Source organism: Sipha flava, unplaced genomic scaffold, assembly GCF_003268045.1.
Source record: "Sipha flava isolate LNK unplaced genomic scaffold, YSA_version1 32_pilon_pilon, whole genome shotgun sequence".
Classification (NCBI taxonomy): domain Eukaryota; kingdom Metazoa; phylum Arthropoda; class Insecta; order Hemiptera; family Aphididae; genus Sipha; species Sipha flava.
In genome coordinates, this window is record NW_020273018.1 from 1283885 (window position 1) to 1308464 (window position 24580).

At 29.5% G+C, this 24580-nt stretch overlaps 2 protein-coding genes across 2 annotated transcripts; one reads left to right on the forward strand and one right to left on the reverse strand.

Moving 5' to 3' along the window:
• LOC112686958 lies at nucleotides 1-24563 on the reverse strand. Its single transcript, XM_025559458.1, has 13 exons — nucleotides 24486-24563; nucleotides 7604-7817; nucleotides 6906-7541; nucleotides 6602-6828; nucleotides 6258-6528; nucleotides 4936-5031; nucleotides 4749-4820; nucleotides 4279-4552; nucleotides 3858-4199; nucleotides 3622-3770; nucleotides 3400-3552; nucleotides 3190-3329; nucleotides 1-2720 (listed from the first exon to the last, which is right to left on the reverse strand). The coding sequence occupies exons 2-13, from the start codon at nucleotides 7775-7777 to the stop codon at nucleotides 32-34; spliced, it is 5223 nt and encodes a 1740-aa protein (XP_025415243.1). The 5' UTR covers nucleotides 7778-7817; nucleotides 24486-24563; the 3' UTR covers nucleotides 1-31.
• LOC112687007 (piggyBac transposable element-derived protein 3-like) lies at nucleotides 8076-11270 on the forward strand. Its single transcript, XM_025559512.1, has 2 exons — nucleotides 8076-10993; nucleotides 11068-11270. The coding sequence occupies exons 1-2, from the start codon at nucleotides 9183-9185 to the stop codon at nucleotides 11234-11236; spliced, it is 1980 nt and encodes a 659-aa protein (XP_025415297.1). The 5' UTR covers nucleotides 8076-9182; the 3' UTR covers nucleotides 11237-11270.
• Nucleotides 24564-24580: the final 17 nt, after the last annotated feature.

The following is a 24580-nucleotide window of genomic DNA, read 5'->3' on the forward strand; positions in this document are numbered from 1 at the left end:
AAAGAAATTGTTAAATTTCTAATATTTTTTACTATATTTTTATATAATCAAGCACATCCTTGTGGTTTAAATAGAGTTTAACGAGATTATTAGTTATACCGTTATTCTCTATAATTATGCACATAATAAAGATACATTTTGTGTCTGCTAATTTCTGAAATTTACTTAATGAATAATTTTCTATTTTATCCTTAATTATCAATGAACAGGACATTGTAAAGATGGGACAGTTACGTATTGTTTCAGGTAATTTATATAAACTATCGACTGATAAGACATCTAATGTATCGTCTATGTCAATGACTAAAAACTTTGTACCACTCAATGTACTGTATTTCACACGTTTTATGGTAGATTCAATTATAGCAAGGTACATATTGTCAACTAAAGGGTTTTCTTCAAATATCATAGAACCAATATTTTTGCTTTTTAACAATTTTACCAAAGCTCTTTGTTCATCAGATATAGCAGTAACCTTGAAGTCAGTCAATGATTTAACATATGACAGTTGAACATTCATAGGATTTAACATTTCGGCAACATCAATGTTCCCCAACTGTAATGAAACCATACAAGGATCACCGTTTACTTTAATATTCATGTCAAATTTAATACCATCTATGTTTATAATATCTCTAAACATATCATTTATGTCGGAAAACCAAATTTCGTTCTCTTTGCCATCCAGCATTGGTGTATACAATGAACAACGTCTCACTAAAGGAGGGCACATGCATAAGAAATCGGTAGGTTTATAGAATAGCATACAATCTTCAAAGGTGCCAAAGTCCACCAAATAACAATAAGCACTGATTCTATCCTGAAGGATTTTATCTACTTTGGCTCTACACCAACAATTTAAATTACGGCTGAAAGTAACCACAATGGACCCAATCAAATCCTGATTCATCGTCAATTCAACTATACTTACATCCAAATCATTGGTGATCCGATGCATATATAACATTGATAAACTTTCTGAAAAAACATGAAAATATCTGAAAGAAAGAATATACTTAACAAGTACAGTTTCAATATCAGGTATAATTAAACCATTATCACTATAGTTTTTTTCAGTTAAGTTAGTCTTTAAATATTCTGAAGCTGGATTAAAGGACTTATGTATGAGCATAGTATTGCATTTGACATTTTCTTCAATATTGATTTCTTCTATTAATAACTCATTATTTTCAGATTTACAACTTTCAGAAATTAAAACGCTATAAATAATATCAATACAATTTTTGTCGTCACATGTCAAAGACACTTTATACGGTTCTTTGACACTGGAAGTTTTCATTTTCCACTTAGACATCTTCATAACATCTGAGATAATAGGTAAGTATATGGGATCATTGAGGTCTGAATCTACAATTTCTTCTATGCAACATTTATAATATACATTTTCATTTGATAAGTTGGCAGGAAGAACTTTAATTTTTATTGATTTACAAATACTACCATCAATAAGTAATCTAACAATTATATTTGTATTATCATTATCAGTTAACACTTCAGCCTGATACCATACACCATCTTCTCTATCTGTTAATGCTGCTACTATTGTACCTGCAGGTGGCTGTTGAGAAAAATCTTCTAATTTATCAGCAACTGAAGTCAAATCATTATTTATATTTGCATCATTTAAACAAACATTTTCATCGATTTTCTGAACATAAAATGTATCAAATGATTCAAACTGTTTAACAATTACTGTCCACTCTTTAACTGATATTGTTGAAGAAATTTCAGTTTCATCTAAATCCTCTGAAAACAATTCCACTTCAAGTAACGGTTGAGTACATGATATCAGCTTACATCTAACATTTTTGTTGAGAAGTTTTTTAATATTTACATTGGACACCACACAACAACGCAAGGCACAATTTGGTATATTTTGAATTTGACTAACCAATCTAGTAGTTTTCAAAGCGTTGAATCGTTCACCAGAATCAATTGATAACATATTTCCAGTTTCACTGTCTTTATCTAATATTAGAGCTCTACACCACTCTTTAGTTTTTGAATGCAAAGCAGCACACAATGAACCAACTTCTGTCACTACTGGTATTATTTTTGACTGCATTTGAACAAGTGAGTTACTGATGGTCTCCAGTGTACCAAAATACAAATGAGGAACAATCCAACAGTCATTGATTGAATTAACACACGTAACTTTTACTAAACATCCATTTTTAAGTGTTTCCATTAATTTTTCTTGAGTATGAATTGAAGTCATTTTGTTTGGCATAGCAATAAGTGTTCCATCATCTTCCACAGACATATTGGCTAAGAACATTGTTTGAGACATATTAGATGCCATAGGAAATGTTTTAACAGTAATGAGAAGTGCAGGTACCAATGCAATTTTAGATTGTTTTAAACATTTTAATTTTTTCATTTCGACTTGCTTTTCATATCCAAAATCAATGCAATGTACAACAGCCATTTTGGAAAATATTGATTCAACCCAACATCTGTAATATTTCCCATGACTTTCAAAGAAACAAATATCTCCAGGTACTACAGATTGTTTATTTTCCACTTCTTCATTAAATTTTGATAAGGTTTCAGACATTTTTTCAATTTTTAATTTATCTTGAGATCTTTGCAAATAAGTTAAGTCACCATCAACATGCACAAATGATATGAGTTCAATTCCACGAACAATTGGATTGGAAAGTGGCGTAGAATGATGTTCTTTAATGGATACCCATAATCTATAAAATTAGAAACAATTTCTGTTCATTTCTTTTTGAATATATTATTTAATAGTTAGGTTTGATTAACATATATAAACCATTATTAATAGATATGTTGAAAGTTAACAACTAAATATAATATTTAGTAGCAAGGGCTTACTACTAAAAGTAAGTAAATTCAGTCGCAGGTGACATGCAGCACAAGTCACAGACATGGGCTGCATTTAGCCTAAGACTGAAATTTCTTTCCCACATGAGACACACATACTATTTTTTGTCACACTTTTATTATGGCAATAACAATAATGAGTAACACAATCGCTAAGCACGACAAGTAGAAAACTTTTTTCCACCTACTAGTTGGAAAAGTCACTTTCCATTACATCTATTTGCATCAAAAAAATTGCAGTGCACATGTGACATAAAATATATTAAAATTCTTATTTGACTAAGATCAAAATATTAAAAAGAAATTAGAAGAACTTGCTTTCCATTGGTGTCAATTGATTTAACAGTTACATTATATAATTTTTTTTCAACAATTTTCATATCTAATTCTTTATATTCTAAATGGCAAGACAAGCAAAGCTGAGGTTTTCTCATTAAATCATTTGTGATTGGTCGAATCTAAAAAAATTTAATTTTAATAAGCTATACACATTTTTAGTATTATATTTATTTTTAGTTAATTAATTACTTGTTTTAAAGACACCTCAGTCATTAAACCAATATCAAACAAATTCACTATGGCAGATTTATTTATACTTATTATTAAGGCTCTGTACCACTGATTATTATTAACTGTTGCCAAACAAAATGAATCTTGTTGCAAGTTATTAAAATCAAGATTCTGTAAGTAATTTAATAAAAAAATCAAATTTACAAAACAAATAATTTTTAATAATATCAATGAACTAACCGTATCATTATTTATATGCAATAATATTTCTTCTTCTAATTCATCAACAGTATTTGGTTCAGGTTGAATGCATAGTTGAAAATGATAATCTAATACATATGAGAGAAAACTTTGGCTTTTTAATAGACTTTCTTCGTATGGATTTTCATCTAAAAATTTAATTTTAAAATTAAAGTCAAATATTTGACAGTCAAAAAATATAATCGAAAAACTAAATAAAATAGTGAAGAAAAAACCTGTTTTTATTGCAGCACATAAGCGTTGACCAATTCCAGACTCCAGTATAATTTCAGAAAGATCAATATTGGTATCTTTTTGAATCATTTGTACAAATTGTGTACCAGACTCATCCGATTTAATAATTAAAACCTTATAAAGTTGCTTTTTGTCAAAGTATGGTTGCAACATTATTGAAGTATCAACACTCATAGAAGGAAACCACATATTATTTAATGAACAGTCTAATACTAATTGTGCCGGAAAATTACAATCACTTTCAATGAAATTGTACAAAATTATGTTGTTGAACATTTCATTTATCACTTCATTTCCTTCATCAACTAATAATAATTTAATTTCTATAGGAACATAAAATTTTAAATTTTTGTAATAATTAATAAAAATAAAAATATTGACTAGATAATCCAATTTACTAACTTTCAATTCCTGAATCCATGTCAATAATTTGAGCACGGTGTATCATACTATCTGATGAATTTTGAAAAATTACATACATATTTTTGACAAGATCATATTTACTTAAAACATGACGTAAATTCAAATTTGACTTGATTTTGTTCAAATATATATCAAAATTTGAGTTATATTGTCTCACACGAAAATTTAATGGTGATTTATAATTAATCAATGAAGCAATAATTTCTAGACCATTTTTCATACTTTCTCGGCTTAAATACATTATTGGAATTAACTGAACAAAAAAAAAAAATAATTTAATTTAAATCAAAATTAATAAACAAGAATTAAAATAACACTCAATAAATAACTAATATTTAAAAATAAAATAAAATAAAAAAAAAAAAAATACAGTTGAATCTTGATTATCTGAACCAATTAGCAGTATCTATCTCCAAATCTACTACAAAGAAAATAAAAATAAAACTTACATTCTTTTGTTCTTTTTCTTTCATTATTAATTCTTCTTTTCCTTTCTGAATTCCATTTACATTTTGATTATTCTAAAGCATAAATTTTTAAATTTTATAGAATAAATTTTTTTTTATAATTCTTTTTTGTTACAAATTCAATCTATTACAAAAAAAAATAAATAAAAAAAAATTAACTTACATTATTTTGTTTTTTTTCTTTGATTTCTATGTTTTCATTTACTTTTAAATATAAATGTTCTGTTTCTTTTGCTTTCTGAACTCCATTTTCATTTGGATCATTCTATATTACAAAATTAAAAATTGTGTTGAATTTGAACTTAATAATCAATAAATAATATTTTTCTTCATTCTCACCAAAAATAAACATAAAATAATATATACCTATCAATTAATATTTAACTTATAAATACACAACATAAAATGAACACACACAAATCTGTCCCACATATATTTACATGATCAGTATTTTATTTCTGTAAGCCATAAATTATAATAAAATGTAACATTATTTATGTGTATTTATACCACAATAGTCAACAATAATAAAAAAAAAACCAATCTTTTCAAAACTCTTACATTTTTTTTAGTTAGCTAATCCATAATATGTGTTTAAGATATTAAATTGAGTGCAATTTTTAATTTAAAATTTTTTTAGTAATATTTTTGTATTTTTATATAGTGGAATTACATTATTTTGAAAAACAGAGAAACATGTTTATTATTAATAAATATTACAAAACAAAATTATCTATTTTCAATAGACAAAAACCTATGATACGCTTTTCAGCTGCAAAAGTAACTAACAATTAAATAACCCAAACATTTAAAGAGTTAAAAATAAATTAAGATAATAAAATACATATCAGTAAACTAACATACAAAAAGTTCAATACTTCTAAAATATTTCAAAACATTAATCTATATCAATGAAATATTATATTACTTTAATTTTCATTATATAAATATATCCTTACAATGACTTTGCCTAGTACTACTACAAAATTATTATTCCAACAATTATCTACACATTTTATTTCTTCCTGAAAAAATTAATACTTTAATCATAAAAATTCTATAAACGTAAGTATTACAGAAATAATTAAACCTATTTCTATATTTATTGTATAATTGTAGATTTTAAAGAAAAAAAGTTATAAATTTAAGTTATTACTATATAGTTATATACACTACCTGTATAATTAAAAAAAATTAAAACACAAATTTTAATATCAGATATCAATTATCAAACTGATAAATTATGATGAAAAAATTAAAAGCAATTTATTTTTAAATTAAACATTAAACATACCTAATAAAATAAAACTTAAAGAAATATAATTAGAAGAATATTTTTTTTTTTCAGAACAATATGGATTTAACTCATAAGTGTAATTATACAGAGTTCAAAAAAAATTTGAACTTAGTTTTAATCTGTTATATAAATTGAATGTAAGATATTCAGAATATTTTTCAATAAAAAGATCTAGCAATTTAATAATAACTTACATTTAATTCAGTTATTGAAAATGCTGTTAATTTGCTGTATGGTATTGAGCATTGATCATCAGTTCCCATAAAAATATTATTTAATGAATCATATAAATCAATAAAATCATCACTTTGTTGTTCAAATAATTTCACTTTATACAGGCCAAAACTAGGATCCATTTTCAATGGTAACATTTGAAAATATTTTTGATTTAACATGCTTTCTAAATTGGTGTAATTTGATTTATCTAATATCACGTTCATTGATCGCATTTCAATTAAACTGCAACTAAAAAATAATGATAAAACTAATATTATTAATAATATAATAAATAATTATTCTTGAACATTAAAACACATACTTGGATGGTATTTCAAAAACTGCTGTTCTAGGTACATATGTCTTTAGTCCATAATCAACTAGATCTATATAAAGTGTTTCAATTTTAACTTCTAAAATTATGGCTCTAACCAATTCATTATTAATAATAATCAAACAAGGAGTATGTACATCTACAATGGATACCAATTTTAAACTCTGTCTGTCTATTGAATCTAATAAACTTTTTAAAATTCTAGAATCTGTATCCTTAAGTAAAAAATTAAAAACAAATAATGAATAATATTTATATATATATTAAATAAATATATAGTGTCAATGCTTACTAGTATTCTGACTGTTAAAAGAACTACATCATTTTGTAAAGAAACTCTTGAAATAGCTACGTCTATTAAAGTAACATAATCTAATTTTTGATGTCTTAGATTTAAGCTTAATGTTGATTCTTTCCATGGAAGAGTGTAACTATTTAACAGATCATTTTTATTGTTTAATGTAATCACTGAAGACATACTATTAGCAATGGAGCTCATAATTGCTATATCAATAGTATCTGCCAAGCCACTTTCAATCAACTTCTTGTCAATGTCATATATTGTCACAAATGTAATACCACCAACCTCAAAATCTTTTTGAAATTTGTAATATTTATCACTCAGAATATCATTTAATTCTTTGACAGATTTACGTTTACTTATGAATGTACTTAACAAAAATGTATGAACTGCAGTTTTTTGATACAGAGTATTTAAAAGCTGCGGATCTGAGGTATCCATAGTGACCTCTCTAACATTATTACATGGAACCACCATTGTTCGGCCATAATCTATCAGCATTATAGTAAGAGTTTTTGATACTAAATCTGAATTTAACACTTGACATCTGTACACTCTTTCTTCATATTTAGCTTTCCAAATGTATATGTACAATGTATTCCCAAGTAAATCTAATTTATTGAATTCCTTTAAAAATATATAGTTCTATAAATTGTTAATTTAAATTAAAATATGGTTCAATATGATACCTTTGAATAATTTCTATAGGTCTGTACAACTTTTTCTAAATTTGTTCTCTTTTTTGAATAAAAACATGCCCATATTTTTATAAAACATCCTTGAAATTCAGCATTAGTTATATAAAGCTCATTTAACAACATAGGAACTACCGACTTCTCCTTTATACCACTTGGGGTCTTCATTGAAAAAATTATTTTTATAAGTAAAATTAATATATTCTACCTAAAGTTTAAGATAAAATATAATTATTTATAAATATAAAAGTAACCTGTAATATAATGTAATTTTAAGTTAATTATATTTTGAATAATTTTATATAAAATCAAATTTAGAACATTTCAATATATTTCATTTTTAATATAAAATTTCATGAAATCAATAAATTATAATAGTTCGTGTTCTACCACCGACCATATAACACGTGTGCTCTCTAATAACGTTTTATAGCTCTTGATAGGACGTACACACCCCACGGCTGGCATTACCAGGTAATATGATTATATACCCATTTAATCGAGTTATGTAACGCGCTCGCCTTATTAATATTTATAATGAATATAAACTCCTAGGGCATCTCGCCCATTACCAAAAGTACTCTACAAACTAAATCCCTCACCTTCAATATATCAAAAAAAACAAAGTGCACCTACACAAAAAAATCCTAATTCATCATCTATAAATTCTTATCAACACAACAAATCCATCTCAAAAACAATCCCGACCCCGCACGACAAAAATTTGCGATTGTCGAACTCGTCCATCAACCATTCCCCACCCGTCACGCCACCAATGAATGAACATCAGACCACCCTTTCCCGTCTCACCATTAATACATCAATCTCCGCCGTTATCGCAAACAATTATTCCACACTAATGACCCTCTACCGTCAACGGAACACTACTAAACCCGCAACTACCTACACAAACACCAGCATGAACTTCGCTACGGCGACCGTCACGGAAAACACTCCAAGCAGAGAACAAGCGATAGTGTTCAATTCTATCGACGGAATATCTCAGATCGATTACATCAGTGGTGGCCAAACTACGACCCGCCATCATTTAACCCTTTCGGTACTGGCGGGACGTTTAGGTCCCGGACACTTCAAATGTCAATAGAAAATATATTATTCTATAAATTGGTATGTTATGGCCTGGTGGGACTTTTGAGTCCCGTTTAAAAATGGAAAAAATATATACATACATGTACATCGGTATAGAATATTATTATTAGCTCAACACAGCTAGTATTTTTTCTTGAAACCTTATCTATCAAATCATGATTTTGTTTTCATTGTTATTATGACTGTTACTAAATATAACTGTTACATGTTATTCTAAATCATTGAAGTACTTCTAAATAGTGTTATCGAATATTGTTTGTGTCAATATAATATATATTTACGAAAATAATCAACATTTTTGTCACGGGACTCATATATCCCGTTAGTATTCGACAGTTGTAAAACGGCGGGTCGTGTGTTCGTAATAAAGTATAATATAATATAGTCTTACGTACGTACGTCTCGTATATTTCGTTATCAATTTTTATTGTAAATATATTTTTTTCTGGATTTTTTTTTAAAAATGAGTAAAAAAGATCAAGATATCGAAGAATGGTTATTAATGGATGTTCCGGATGATCCAGAATCTGAGGACGAATATAATTTAGATGATGGTGATACCGATGAGCAAGCCCAACAAGAGGTAATTGAACTAAGTAATTTTTTTTTGCAAAGTACATGCAAAACCGGTGAAAATGACGAGGAACCATTAATAACTGATAATTCGGATGTTATTATTTTTGATTTTCCGGAATTTGACTTTTCTCATCAAACCGAGGACGTAAGTCTAAAAACCACTAATACACCAAGCTCTTCTAGAACTTTGAGACCACGAGTATCAAATTCAAATAATTTGTCCAATACATCTATTTCTGGCCATGTAAAACCTGATAATACACAAACACCAAAACATATCGATAATAATATTATAGAACTTGCTGTTAATAATACTTTTGATAATACTCCAGATCCTGTTGTAGTTAATAGGCAGTGGCGTAAAAAAAATGAAATTACAGCTGCTTTACCAGATTTTGAAAAAAGTTTAGGTTACAACCAAGTGATGTTTGGTGACTGCAAAACGGCAACGGATATTTTTTTAAAACTAATTAATCCTATCATAGAAAATATTTTGGACCAGAGTAATTTGTACGCAACTCAAAAAAATAAAAATCTCAATCTACACGAAAATGAATTACTCTCTTTTTTTGGAATTAATTTTTGTATGGGGTATCATAAACTACCTTCATATAAACATTATTGGAAGGGGGCCAAAGATTTAAATGTGCCAGCTATTTCCGAAGTTATGACAAGAGATCGATTTGTAGAAATACTATCTAATATTCACGTCAATAATAATGAAAATATTCCTCAGAACAATAAAGACAAATTGTTCAAATTACGTCCTATGATAGATAGTTTGAACCAAATATTTTTGAAGTCTTCTTCTGGAACTCGTGAACTTAGTGTCGACGAGTCTATGATTAAATTCAAGGGTCGCAGTACGTTAAAACAATATAATCCCATGAAACCTATAAAAAGGGGGTATAAATTGTGGTGTATTGCAGACCAGAACGGATATATTATGAAATTTTCGGTGTACCAAGGAAAAAACGAAACGTTAGAAAAGCAGTTCGAGAACACTAATTTGGGAGAAAGAATTGTATTGCAGTTGACAAAACCATTTTGGAACGAATCTAGACTTGTATTTTTTGATAACTATTTTACAACTATTCCACTCCTGGAAAAGTTGAAAACGCAACACACACTAGCGTGTGGTACTATCAGACAAAATCGTAAAGGGATGCCACAAAATTTCAAAAAAGATTCTGAAATACCTCGTGGAGAATTTGACTATCGATTTTCTACTTCAGGTATTGGAATCTTCAAATGGAAAGATAACAAAGTGGTACATATTGCGTCAAACTATCACGGTAACGAAAAAATATTTGTTGATAGGACTATGAAGGACGGCTCTAGATTGAGCATATCGTGCCCAAATCCAATCAAAGACTACAACAAATATATGGGTGGAGTTGATCACGCAGACAGATTGAGAGCATTATATAACGTTGACCGTAAATCCAAAAAATGGTGGCTTAGGATTTTTTGGGGACTGTTAGACATAACTTTTGTAAATGCGTATGTCATTTATTGCGAAATGTTTGAAAAAACGGATGTATTTGATTTCCGTCGATCAGTTGCCCTTGGTCTGATGACAGCTCGAAATACACCATCAAGAAAATCTATAAGCCTGAAAAGGTCAGCTCCACAGACGCCATCAAATCGAAGAAAGAAAACTTTATCCAACTCCAAAGACGTCAGATTAGGCAACAGGTATCATAAAAATATTTCATCATTATACCATAACAAAATATTATAATACAAAGTTATTTTAATTTTATCTGCAGAGGTATTCATTGGCCAAGTTTTGGTATAAAGAGAGGTAGATGTGAACTTTGCAGTGTTCGAGGAGTAGAGTCCCGGCCACTTTCTTCGTGTAACCACTGCCGAGTATTTCTATGTTGCAATGAAAGGAAAAATTGTTTTGTAGAATACCATCAAGTTGACATCGAATAATTTTATTTTTAAATTTATTTACTAAACTTTTATTAATTTCACTACAATTTAATTTTTTTTATATAAAATAACAAAGTAAAAATTGACAAGGAGTCCGTTTATTTTTGTGTTTGCTATCTACATAAAAATAAATTATGAGAAGTAGATTTCTCGTATTTTTTAATGTAAATAATGTATTTTATTAATTTTTATTGTAATGCTTATCACCCTGACGGGACTTTGAAGTCCCGGATAAAAAAGTAAGTGAATGGCTTAAAAAAAAATTTTGAAAAAAATCAGAGATCTTATTGAAATCATATTAAAAGATTCTGCCAAAAAAAAATTTAACTTTTTTTATTATTTCTGGGGGCCGTACTCAAAGGGTTAATATCTGGCCCGCGAAAGTCTTCTATATTATAGCACTTATTTGTATAACTGTAATATTTTGCATTTAAATAAAAAAAATTTAGAATGCATTTTTTTATGGCCCGCGATAAAAAGTTGTTTTTTATGGCCCGAGGAAAAAAAAGTTTGGCCACCACTGGATTACATAATCGCCATCGGTAAAATGGTCAAACCTATCAACATTATCTTCGTATCGCGTATTTCAAACCACCGTTTCTGTGTATTTTTATCCAGTAAACAAGTTCTTGATCATTTAAAGGCCCCCATACACGGTCAGTTTTGAATGACAACGTGATTGACATTCATGACTGACCGTATATGTATATGACTGATAATGACTGACGGTCAAATTTTATGACTGATGAAATTCAAACATGTTTGAATTTTTATCATCAGTCAAGATGATTGACATTCATGATTGACCGTGTATGTCTATGAATGTACAATTTATCAGTCGATCTAGTCGAATTGTGTGGAGCAGTCGAGTCTTGTTTTGTCTTTTTTTGTCGTAAATTATGATCAGAGAATGAGTTTTTTTTCGTCAACCATTCTTTAACCCAGAATCTTTTCTTTCTCTTTTTGGGTTTCTTTGCATCATCACACGCAAGATAAATGGCAATACCAATAAGTGCATCTTTATCCATTTTAATAAATTGACAAACTCAAAAATATTTATAAAAATACCTATCAATAAATATAGGTATATAAAAAAATTAATCAAATGTACACAGCACAAAACAATACAAAACAGCACGAATAAGTACTTATTCGTAAAGTGTACACTTTTGAACTGACAAAAAAATTGAATGATTGTCATTCTTGATTGATTGTGTATGGAAGTTATCAATCGTCAGTCAATGATTAGTTTCGACTGTCAATCACGTTGATTGTAATTCAAGACTGACCGTGTATGGGGGGCTTAATGCAACAAACACAGACTATTAAAATTAATGACCGAGTAATTCAAATACGTAGACTTGTTAACCCGACTAAACGCATTGTCATATCTAATGTATGTCCGTCAATCCCAAACCGAACAATACTTAACGCATTAAAACTTATAAATATAAATCCTACTTCGCAAATTAACCATCTAAAAGCTGGTATCAACATGGAAGGCTACGGGAACATCATGAGTTTTCGCAGACAAATGTACATTACACATGAAGATATTCCCAAACTGCCTAACTCAATGCTAATCACCCATAACGATAATCAATTTAGAATATTCCTCACAGATGATACGTTAACTTGTTTCTTATTTAAAGCTGTCGGCCACACGTCCAATAACTGCAAAAAAATTCCGAAATATACTCCCCAATCGAATCTATAATTAACACAAATTTAATCAACATTCACAACATCAACGAAACACAACCTACGCCTACAAATGATGACCCCAACCTCTGTGCCACCATCTCCCAACCTGACGAAAAACAGAAACCCACAATCATGGATTTGTCATTAGATACTACTCTTGAGGCACATCGTATATCCGAACATAATGAAGAACTCCCATCAATGCTAACACAAAATGATACACACAAAATACCTATCTCCGACTCATCGCCTCTAAAACCACCAGACTCCTCTAATTATCAAATAACCACAAAAACCACGGTCAAAAAAGAAAAAACAATAAAGAAAAATAAAATGCGTTCTAGATCAAATTCATTCAATAGATCACAAAACTCAAATTCGGATGAACAAAAAAAACCAATAGAAAAATTCATTTCACTAAATGAAAATCTACTCATCTCTTATCTCCAATTCTCATACATACTAGAAAATTTTAAAAATAAATCTATAAACATCCATTCATTCACCGAAGAGGTAAATATTGGTATACTCCCATTAATGGATATAATAAATCAAATCAGGCCACTAGTTACTGATCGATCAATAAAAAGCCGACTCACTAATTTGTCAAACGTCCTCTTCCAAGCCCAACCCACACCAAATAAACATACTTATAATATATATAAACAACTCCTTTTTAGCACTATTACCCCTATAATACATCGAATACAATATGATAAATATTATACAATGGAATATGAACGGGTTCTACTTAAAATCTGCAGAACTCCAATTACTTATTAAAGACTACACTCCCACCATAATATGCCTACAAGAGACAAACCTCACAGACAAGAATAATCCTTCGTTATCCTAATACAACACCTGATGGTGGGGTAGCAATTTTCGTCATTCAAGAACACCCTAGTGAAAAAATACACATAACCACCAACTTGAAAGCTGTCGCGGTATCTATAACCCTACCCCATAATAAAATAACCATCTGCAACCTCTACCTCCCTAATCAAAAAAATTTCACACTCACTGACATAGAAAATAACACCCATCAACTCAAACAGTCGTTCATAATAGTTGGAGGTTTCAACAGTCACAGTCCAAATTGGGAATCTCAAAAAACCGACTCAAGAGGTAAAATAATTGAAGAGCTCCTAACTCAAGATAATTTAGTACTATTAAACACCGGCCAGCCTACCAGAATAAATCCCTCTGATGGGAATTTTTCCTCTATTGACCTTTCCATATTTAATAGCTCCCTTGCTCACAATCTTGAATGGAAAGAACTCCCAGATATCTACAGCAGCGATCATATTCCCATCCAAATAACTATAACTTACTCGTCAAACAAAAGACTTATATTATCCTCCAAGATGGAAAGTTAAAGAAGCTAATTGGAACCTATTCAATTCATTAATCGAAAACAGTATACCTACACTCAAACCCCCTACCAAAGAAAATATCGATGATGATGTAAACCAACTCTCAAAACTCATCACTGACACTGCAAAAATGCCCATAGGAATAGCCAACAACAAACCAAAAAGACCTCGGGTTCCATGGTGGAACAACGAAATCAAAACATCTATTATAAATAAAAATAAATCCCTTAAAAAATACCAAAACCCACACAACTCAAATGATTTCATAGAATTAAAACTACATAGAGCACGTATTAGATTTTTAGTTAAACTCAGTAAAAGCCAAATCCTGGAAAACCTACATATCCAGCTTAGATAGCCAAACCGATCCCTCAGTAGTGTGGAGTAAAATTAAATCCCTCAAAGGAACCAACCGACATAGCAACATTCAACTGTTAGACAACTCAAAACTCATATCGACACCAAAGGAAGTGATCAATTCTATCGGTGAATATTTTCAAACAAATTTAAGCAATTCCAACTACAACGATGAATTCCTAATAAATCGCCATCGATATTACTTCCCACAAAACACAATAGACCCTAACGATACCACACAAATTCTAATCAACTCCCAAATAACCACGGATGAATTAGAAATGGTATTGAGAACCAACAAAAGAAAAAGCCCGGGGCCAGATGTATCCCTTATATTTTTATTCAAAATTTACCCCTCAACGGTATCAAACACCTACTTAACATCAGGTTTTGTAATCCCAATCCTCAAGCCCAATAAAAATAAATAAAAAATAATACAAAATAATATCTCACCGAAAGTTATCGCCCCATCACTTTACTTAGCCCACTATGTAAGTTACTTGAAAAAATCATCAACTGTCGACTCATCTGGTTCCCTGAAAAAATTAATTATACATTCCCTGAACCAAACAGTTTTAGACAAAATAGAAGCACTCTAAATAATCTTCTAAGTATTAAAAGAAATCGAAATAGCTAATGACAACAAACAAAGTTTAGGCATGATCAGCTTCGATATTGCAAAGGCTTATGACACCACTTGAAAACCCAGAATAATGTACATACTTAACAAAATAGTATGTAAAGGGAACCTACTTAACTTCATCCAAAACATATTCCTTTCAAGTTAAATCATCAAACTGCTTATCTGATACACACATACAAGAAAATGGAGTTCTTCAGAGTTCCACAATATCCGTAACTCTTTTTCTTCTAGCCATAAACAACATATCCAAGCAAATACCTAAACCAATCATTCCCATGCTTTACGCTGACGATTTCTCCATTTTATGTCGCAGCAGCAGTTTAATAACAATAAAACAAATTCTACAAGATGCCTCAAACTCACTACATTCAATAACAAAAACAAAAATAAAATGTCTATTAGTTTGAGCAACCATTTAATTGAAAATGACAAATATATTAAAATCCTCGGTATAACGTTCGATTCAAAATGTTCCTGGGCACTTCACATACTACAACTAAAACAAGCTTGCGCCAATCGTCTCAATATAATCAAAATTCTATCACATACCTCATGGGGAGCCGATTCTTCTGTACTTATCAAGATCCACAAATCCTTAATTCAGTCCAAACTTGATTATGGATCTCCTCTATTCTCGTCAGCTATCCATTATCCCCTAAAAAAGCTCGAAAATCTCCACAACTCAGGTTAGGTTAGCCGGGCAATTGGCGCATTTCAATCCAGCCCTAAAAATAGCATATCTAATATAACAGGAATACCCTTCCTATCACTAAGATGGGCTGAGCAAAAATCACTACTGGCAGCCAGAATCCATCCAAATATTTAAACACTACTTCAATGAAATCATTGCCAATACCGAACCTCATACACAGATTTACACAGACGCATCTATAACAGATCAAAGAATTGGAGCTGCAATCATATGTGGCACCACCGAAATTCAACTCAAACTATCTGACAAATGCTCAATATATACCGCCGAAGTAATAGCTAAACTAGAAGCAATCAAATATTTTACACAATCCGTCAACGATAAACGTTACATCATACTAAGCGATTCACTTAGTGCATTAAAAAGCCTCAACAATATAACAAACCCTACCGATAGAGCTAGAAGTATTCATAACTTTTGTCATATTGCACGTTCTGTCGGGAAACACATATCCCTCATGTGAAAAAGCCGACGAGGTCGCAAAAATTTCACACATATCACCTAAAGCTTTGCCAGGTTTCACCTGCAGCGACGCAAAAAAATACATAAATAATCTCAATACCGAAAGGTAGCAACAATATTGGTCAAATCAATCAACCAAACTTAATGAAATTAAAAAATCAATACTCCCATGGCCACCCCTCTTCCGGCTGTTCCAGAAGACAAGAAACAATTCTAAACTGCCTAAGAATAAGCCATACGTTATTCACCCACCGCCACCTTATGGCAAGAGAGGATCCTCCACACTGTACTACCTGTGGCGTCCAACTCACCATCAAGCACATCTTCACAGAGTGCAGAAATAACCAGCAAGAACGTATGGAAACCCTCGGAGCCTCCCACTTATACGAAATCTTCAGTCCGGAACCAATCGCAACTCAAAAACTATTTACTTTTCTAAAAAAATCTACTTTATTTAAAGAAATATAACCTGTAGATTGTATAAAATTAAGTAAATGAGTAACTATGTAATAATCATTTAAGTTACTGTCAGACCAATGGCCATAGCTGCCGCGGTTTTTTGTTTTAATAAAAAAAGATAAATAAATTATAAAAACATGTTATTGATAATGAATAATTTATACTATGATATAAATGTCTCACTTACCAGAATACATAATACATCTAATACATTTAATAAAAAAGATGTTAGCTTGTTATCTGATATTAGATGAATATTCAGTAGTTTAAATAAGGATTAAACAAGTAATTTTCATAATTTAGTACAAATTAAGCATACTATTTAGTTTAAGCCACTAAAATGAAAAGAAACGACTAAAAATTAAATGTATGTATATAAAATAATTATAAAATGGGAAATTGGGAAACACAATATACAAAACTAAAAAAAATCAAACTCATAGTACATTCATGGCCATTATTTTCACATGTAAATACAAAAATGAAAGTCAACAGACTAGAATCAAACCCACATAACTTATACATAAACACCTGATGAGACAAAAATAACTTCTATCGATGCCAAAAAATGACAAGAAACTTAATCCATCTAATGTTTGCAACCATTATATAAAAACAAATATAAATATTCTTGAACTATATGAATTATTTTACTTGGATAAGACTGATCGTACACAAAAAGAGTAAAACTGTGTTAGTCATTTTTGTTTTAGTCAACTATAATCAATTTGTTTTAAATATGTGCACAATAGTTAGTCAAGACAAGACAAAATACAGAAACAAAAAATTAGTTACCAAAATGTATATGTGCTACACTCACAAGAGATAAGAGAAATAAAATTATAGGTTCAATGGATTCATCCATTAAATCAGAAACATATGTATAACTCATAATGTAATATTATTAATATTATTAATTAATATATATTTTACCATAATTTATCTTGAACCACTCTGTTATTATGATCTTTGTGATTTGTCAGATATTGATAGCCTTTTTTTCTACTAAACTTACCAATAGATCACCATCACAAACCATTATATTTTAAAATGGATACAATTTATGTATAATTATGTATTATTAATCACATTTGTAGTACAAAAGTACATTAGTATTAATTTGAATTGTACAATTAGTACAAAAGTAGGGAACAGATTTAAATGCAAATGTATATATATATTAGAACAAGTTTTTAGAAAACTGATGAGAACCGTCCCCAATCTAGATCATTCTTATTAAAACAACATTAATTTTATTTTGTATATTTTGCATATTTCAACGTTTTTATCTTAGTTTACATATTTCATACATATTTGTAGTTTTATAGTGCTTATTTTTATTTATAGCACATATATTTGTTTCACCTTATATTTTCACGTTCACAGCAACATAATATAGATAAAATGAAGACCAGTTGTTTTAGCCAAAATTATAATGACATACTCGTATGCAACATACAAGTATATACAAATTATATTAATAAAAATAAATTCATAATATAGAGTTGAACTAGACAAATAGTACAACTAGACGAAATTATGGAAACCGATCAATTAGTGCGTGCATTCGTGCATATATTTTTATATTTTTACGTGTAAAAAGTTCGTAAATTTAAAATACCTAAAGTTAAAACACTAATTATCGTTTACAAATATACGTGAATGAGTATAAAGATATTTTTAAAACCTACGGTTAAATTTTGTATTAAAATATTTATGAAATTTTTATATGATTTAAAAGAAAACATTTTTCATTTAATTAGAAGTACATATTCTGTAGCATATTACAGCATTTTTTGGAGCATATTCTGGGGATCTTTTGTGCATATATATCCGTTCCCTGGAAATAAGTATAATAAACAAAAAACAATACACACTACTATAACATTTTTTCATTCCTGTTTTATTTTGACTAATGCAAAATGAAAACCTTTCAGACGGAAACAGTAATGACATTTTAATATTGTTTTGACTGTCATATCGGTGAGCGTATGCAACGTAATTTCCTGTTCTATTTTTAACAAAACTGTATTAGGTCATAGATTAAATATACATATAATATATATATGTTACCGGCAATATGGATAATTCAGATATTTTGCAAAATTCCTAGGCATTATGCACTAAATTTTTTTTTAGGCAAAGTACAAAACATTTTATTATGTGTTATATTATATTAAGATTCTTATAATTATATATTATTACTCATATTACAGACAAAATTTAATTTTTATCTATAATTATATTATTACTATTATATAAATATTTTACTTAAACTACTATTTACTTATTAAAATATGATGTATAAAAGTGACATTTTGAAGTGCACAAAATATTATTTTTAAGGCAAATATATTTTTTATTTTGACACTTGGACAAACACATTTTAAAAACCCTTGGCCAATTCTTGTGGATTCAATTTTTATCAATTCATTATACTGTTCATCAGATAAAAAACTAGTATTAGTAGCCAATTTTTTTTAAAAAAAATGTTTGTTATATTTGTTATACAAATTTGACTTCATATAAATCGTATGCATAGTTGCAACACCAAAACGAGACACAAAGATGACGAGAAAAATTACGATATTGTAATAAAATTATTAGTAAGTTCAATATTGTATCTCAGAATTATTATTATAGTAGTAAAAGAATATTAATCTTTATTGCGTTAAATCGTGAACACACATTTATGATAAACGATAAGTAAAGTCGTTAATAGAGGATGTCCAAATTATTCTTCATTTTGTCTACTCCACGATTGGCATTATACATAATACCTACGCAAAGCTCGTATTATGTATATTGCCGAATGATTTTTGGCATTTTGTATAATGCCTAGACATTTTGTAAAATACCGGATCATCCATATTGCATATGTATATTTAATTTATGGTTAAGCTGACTAGTTAAGATTGTTAGGTCAAACTGTTTAAAGCAGCTCTTTTGGTGTGTGATCGAACTAAGATAATCATTAACCAAATATTAACATTTTTGTATTAAATTGTTCTATACTATATAAATTAATTTAAGGCTGATCGCCCACCAAAGTAACGTGACATGTATCAGGGACGTATTTATGGAAGGCGAGGGGGGCCGGGCCCCCTCCGAAATGAAAAACACCATTGTTAAAGATTGTTATTTTTAACATGGATATGTCTTAATGCCGGGGATTTCCGAAAATTTGTGGTGACACTGAGAATGTTGCTTGTGCGATAATTTAAAATTTTATATTTATAAAATATGATTATTCTTTTAAGAAAATATTTGGTGAATTTTGAGTGACTCTAATAAAAAAATTGTTTATTACAATGTAGTTTTTATACTTTTAAAAAAATAATAAATCATTAAAAAAATTGAGTTTCTTAATTCTCTAAAGATGTAAAGACAGTCGAGAAGTCTTATAGTGTTAAAGTAATTTTTTTTCGTAATAGTGTGAAGCGTCCTCCTTCCCTTACACCCAAAAATCAAATACATAATCGGCCCCCTCCGAAATAAAAACCTATATACACCACTGACATGTATTGTGGCGAGCGAAGTAACAAATGTGCAACAACCAAATTACAAGTAGTGTGTCACAACACCTACCTAAGATGTCATGTAACTAGCAGTACTAATACCAACTCAGTCGTCAATATGTCTTCAACATCGGACAGTGAAAATAAATGAAATTAATAAATGATAATAATGCAAATAATAAAAATAAGACAGTATCGGGTTTATTTATAACGAAAAGAAAATCAAAAAATTAAACGTGGATTAACTTCAATTATACTAACAAATCGATAAAAATCTTTAATCTACAAAAAATTAAAACTTTTGAAAATAAATACAATGAATAAATGAAAATAATTTTCAAGTGCTTATCACTAGAAAAATGGTTCCCAAACTTTTGAACTCTAAAATTTTCAAAAAACTTACAGTCCCCCTCTTCTATCACTTATATTTTAGAAAACCTTTTTTTAGTGATACGAAATAATTATAAAATTACCAGAATTTTGTTGTTAAAATAATTGTGCCATTTTAGAATCAGTAAAACTTAAAATAATAAATTAATTTAAATAAAATAAAGTTTGAGAGTGGAAGCCGACGGGAAAAAGGCCTCATGAGCGATTGATAAAAAGGTGGTTACTAGTGATGGGCAACGAAATCGAAATTCGATATGATATCGATATTGTGACACATTTCGACACCGATATCATTCTATAATTGTATGATATATCGTGATGTAAAATTTAAATTTTCTCGAAATACATTTTATTTTTAGCTTCTAAGCTTTAGTAAATTGTATTGTGTGTGTCGTGTAATAAACCATTAACTAATGACACTAATAAGTAATAATAATAAAGTAGTAATAAAGTTGGTACACGTGTAACTTTAAAAACAAGAAATAGATTATCTTTAGATGGAGTTTAACAATCTTCTCTTTTTGAATTTCTACTAAATGAAAATTCACTAAAACATCAGACCATACTTTGAAAGAAAACTATATACTTTTTAATTTTACAAAATACATACATTATAAAATTTAATTGAAAATTATATATAATTTACATAAAATTTATTTTCTAGGATGCAGCAATTGGGTTTGAAGATAAAGAATAAAAACAGAGTTGTTTTGTTTAGTTATGTTTATTTTAATAGTCATAATTTAAGACAAGATTTACAATAATATTTATTTAATTATCTGAATACAATTTCTTATTATTTAATAACCAATGTTTAATAAATAAGGAAGTAGTACGTATGGTAAAAGTTTACGATTTTGGTGTACCAATAATAAATATCAAATACGATATCGATATCGTACAAATTACGATATCGCGATACAATATCGGGAAAATCGGAACGATATCGATACACAATATATCGTTGCCCAACATTAGTGGTTACAGGTAATGGAAGACCTTGATTGAATGGGTGTTCAAGACTGGAGATAATTAGCTCGGGACTGAGAAAAATGGAGGAATTTAGTGATAGCGGTGAAAACTCTTAGAGTATTAAGAATCACATGAAGAATTAAAATAAAAATAATTAAATCATAAACTGTACAATATAATATAACTAATAAATTATTAGTATAAATTATTTTGTTTTCAATTTTATTGATTGTAAAATGACATCATTATTTTAACAAAATTCTCGTTATTTCATCATCTCTACACTCCCCCCGTACTGTATCAAAATTCCCCCTAAAAAAATTCCCCTAAAATTTTCTACATAATTTAAAAAAATTCTTTCACGACCTAATAAAATTTATTTATTTTATTTTATTTTCATTTTTTATCAAACGGACCGTTTTAAAAGGGTTCAGTATAGGTAATTATATTAGTGCGTGAATGCGAACCGTACACGTGCGCGCGTTGTAAATGATCATTTGGCTGGCAACACACTAGCGTTATTTTACCGCGCCACATTTTACTGCACATAAAAACAACTAACCTAACGGTATCAACGATACATAACAAACCGTCCGAACTGTCGCGAGATTATTACGGCTAACGTGAGGCCGCTCATTTGATTCAGTGCATATTAACAGGAAATACCTATCGCGGGGTATTTTTTAACGCACGGTAACGTCAAGGCGCACGCGACGGTTTACGAAATATCGCGCCATAATTTTACTGCGCAACACTCGTGTGTCGTGTGCTCTATTCGTTTTAATGTACTTTAACCAAACGCGCAATAAAATTACGGCGCGGTAAAAATTTCGCACGGTAAAATAACGCTGGTATGTTGCCAGCCTCAGTGTTATTAGTAGGGATGGGCCGATTATATACCCGATATTATAATCACAAGTAAAAACAAAGTTGATTTTTAATATATTACATAAAAAAATCAACTTTTTTGGCAAAACCATGAACTGATACTAAAATTAATCCGATTAATCCGACACCACAGACCGATAAAACCCATACTTGATATTATAATCACAAGTAGTTTTTGCGGTATCGGTTGAAATATCGGTTTTGAAAATAAACCGATACCGATATTTCCGATACCACCAATATCGGCTGATACCAAATATCACTTCTAGGATCGGCCCACCCCTAGTTATTAGTGCGGCTCATCGCCTATACCACCACCTTCGTCCTTTCATAGACGATGGTCGTATCGTTATCGCAATGCTATTTAAAAATAAAATAATTTTAAAATAATGTTTATATAGACATTGATTTTATAATATATGCACATAAATCTAAATTCATTTCAAAAAATGAGAGTTAAATTTGCTGAATTTAGTAACATTATGGCTTCAATAATTCGCACATGTGTCACTACAAATGAATTAGTAATTAGTGAAACAGCTTTAGCTACAGCACATTTTGTAGATTCTATGAACAGGCTTTTTGATTGTTTGAATAGCAGTTCTTTATATAGTAAAAATATTTATAACTGCGTCCTCCTATTTTGTAGGCATGTACAAGTTGTATAAAAATGAAAAAAATCACTCGACCTCCGTGTTTTAATGGGTTTACCCAAATGATGAAAAAAAAACATAACATCAGCTTTTTATTGACAAATCGCTTGAATCAAGATGTGTTTGAAAATTTATTTACAATTTTTCGACAGAAGGGGGTTACAATAGAAATCCTACGTCAAGAGTTATAAGAACATCGTTTAGTAGCATAGCCATTTATTCGTTAGTGCTTAATTGTATATTTGATACATGTGAAAACATACATATATACATATATTATATTTAATTTCTTATAATATTTTAAAAGGTATAAAATTATAAATTATTAGACAGAACACAGTTACTACTACACATATAATTAAAGTTGGTAGCGTTTACGTGGTGACAAACGACATTACTGCAATCATTTGCATTTACTTGATAAAAACCGGTTTTTAAAAACAGACAATTTTATTATTATACTATTATTAATAGTTATTCTTTCTGATATCAAAAACATATTTTTATCAAGTGGTATGAAAATTATTACACCAACATCTAGTAAAACAAAATTATGTCATATATTATATATGATTATTAGTTCGATTTCTAAGGGTAAACACAGGCCATCCGCACATTACGCCATAGGTTTCCAAAGTGTGCGCCACGATGTATAAGGGCACCGCGCCGTCATGAAATACTATCGGGTCTAACATTTTTCTTATGATTAGTCATGTTATGACTTAGAGAAGGGCGCCCTGAAAAAAACCTTGCATCAAAAAGGGCGCCTTGAGTCGAAAAAGTTTGGGAAGCACTGCACTACGCGATTGAGAAGCGGTATGTGTGATACACGCGCGATTTGAAGTCCAAGATTCAGGGATTAGTTATGATATTATAAATATTGATTATTAGGCTTTGTTTAGTTTGGTTATATACAGTTTTAAAACCGAATATCGGATATCGAATTAACGTATAAGTATGTGTAAAGAAAACAATTTAATTTGATCAAACAAAACACACTGTAGGGGGGGGGGCTATTGAAATGTTTGGGGAAGCTAGTTATTGAATATTCGACCAATTCAGATGATTAATATTATAAGTTGTACATAGGTTACTGATGGATATAGATTACTCACCGGGTTTCACATGAATGACGAGCGAACAGTTGAAAACGACACCAAAACAAAAAAAGATGAAACGTAATAACACTAACAACAGAATGACGTACGAC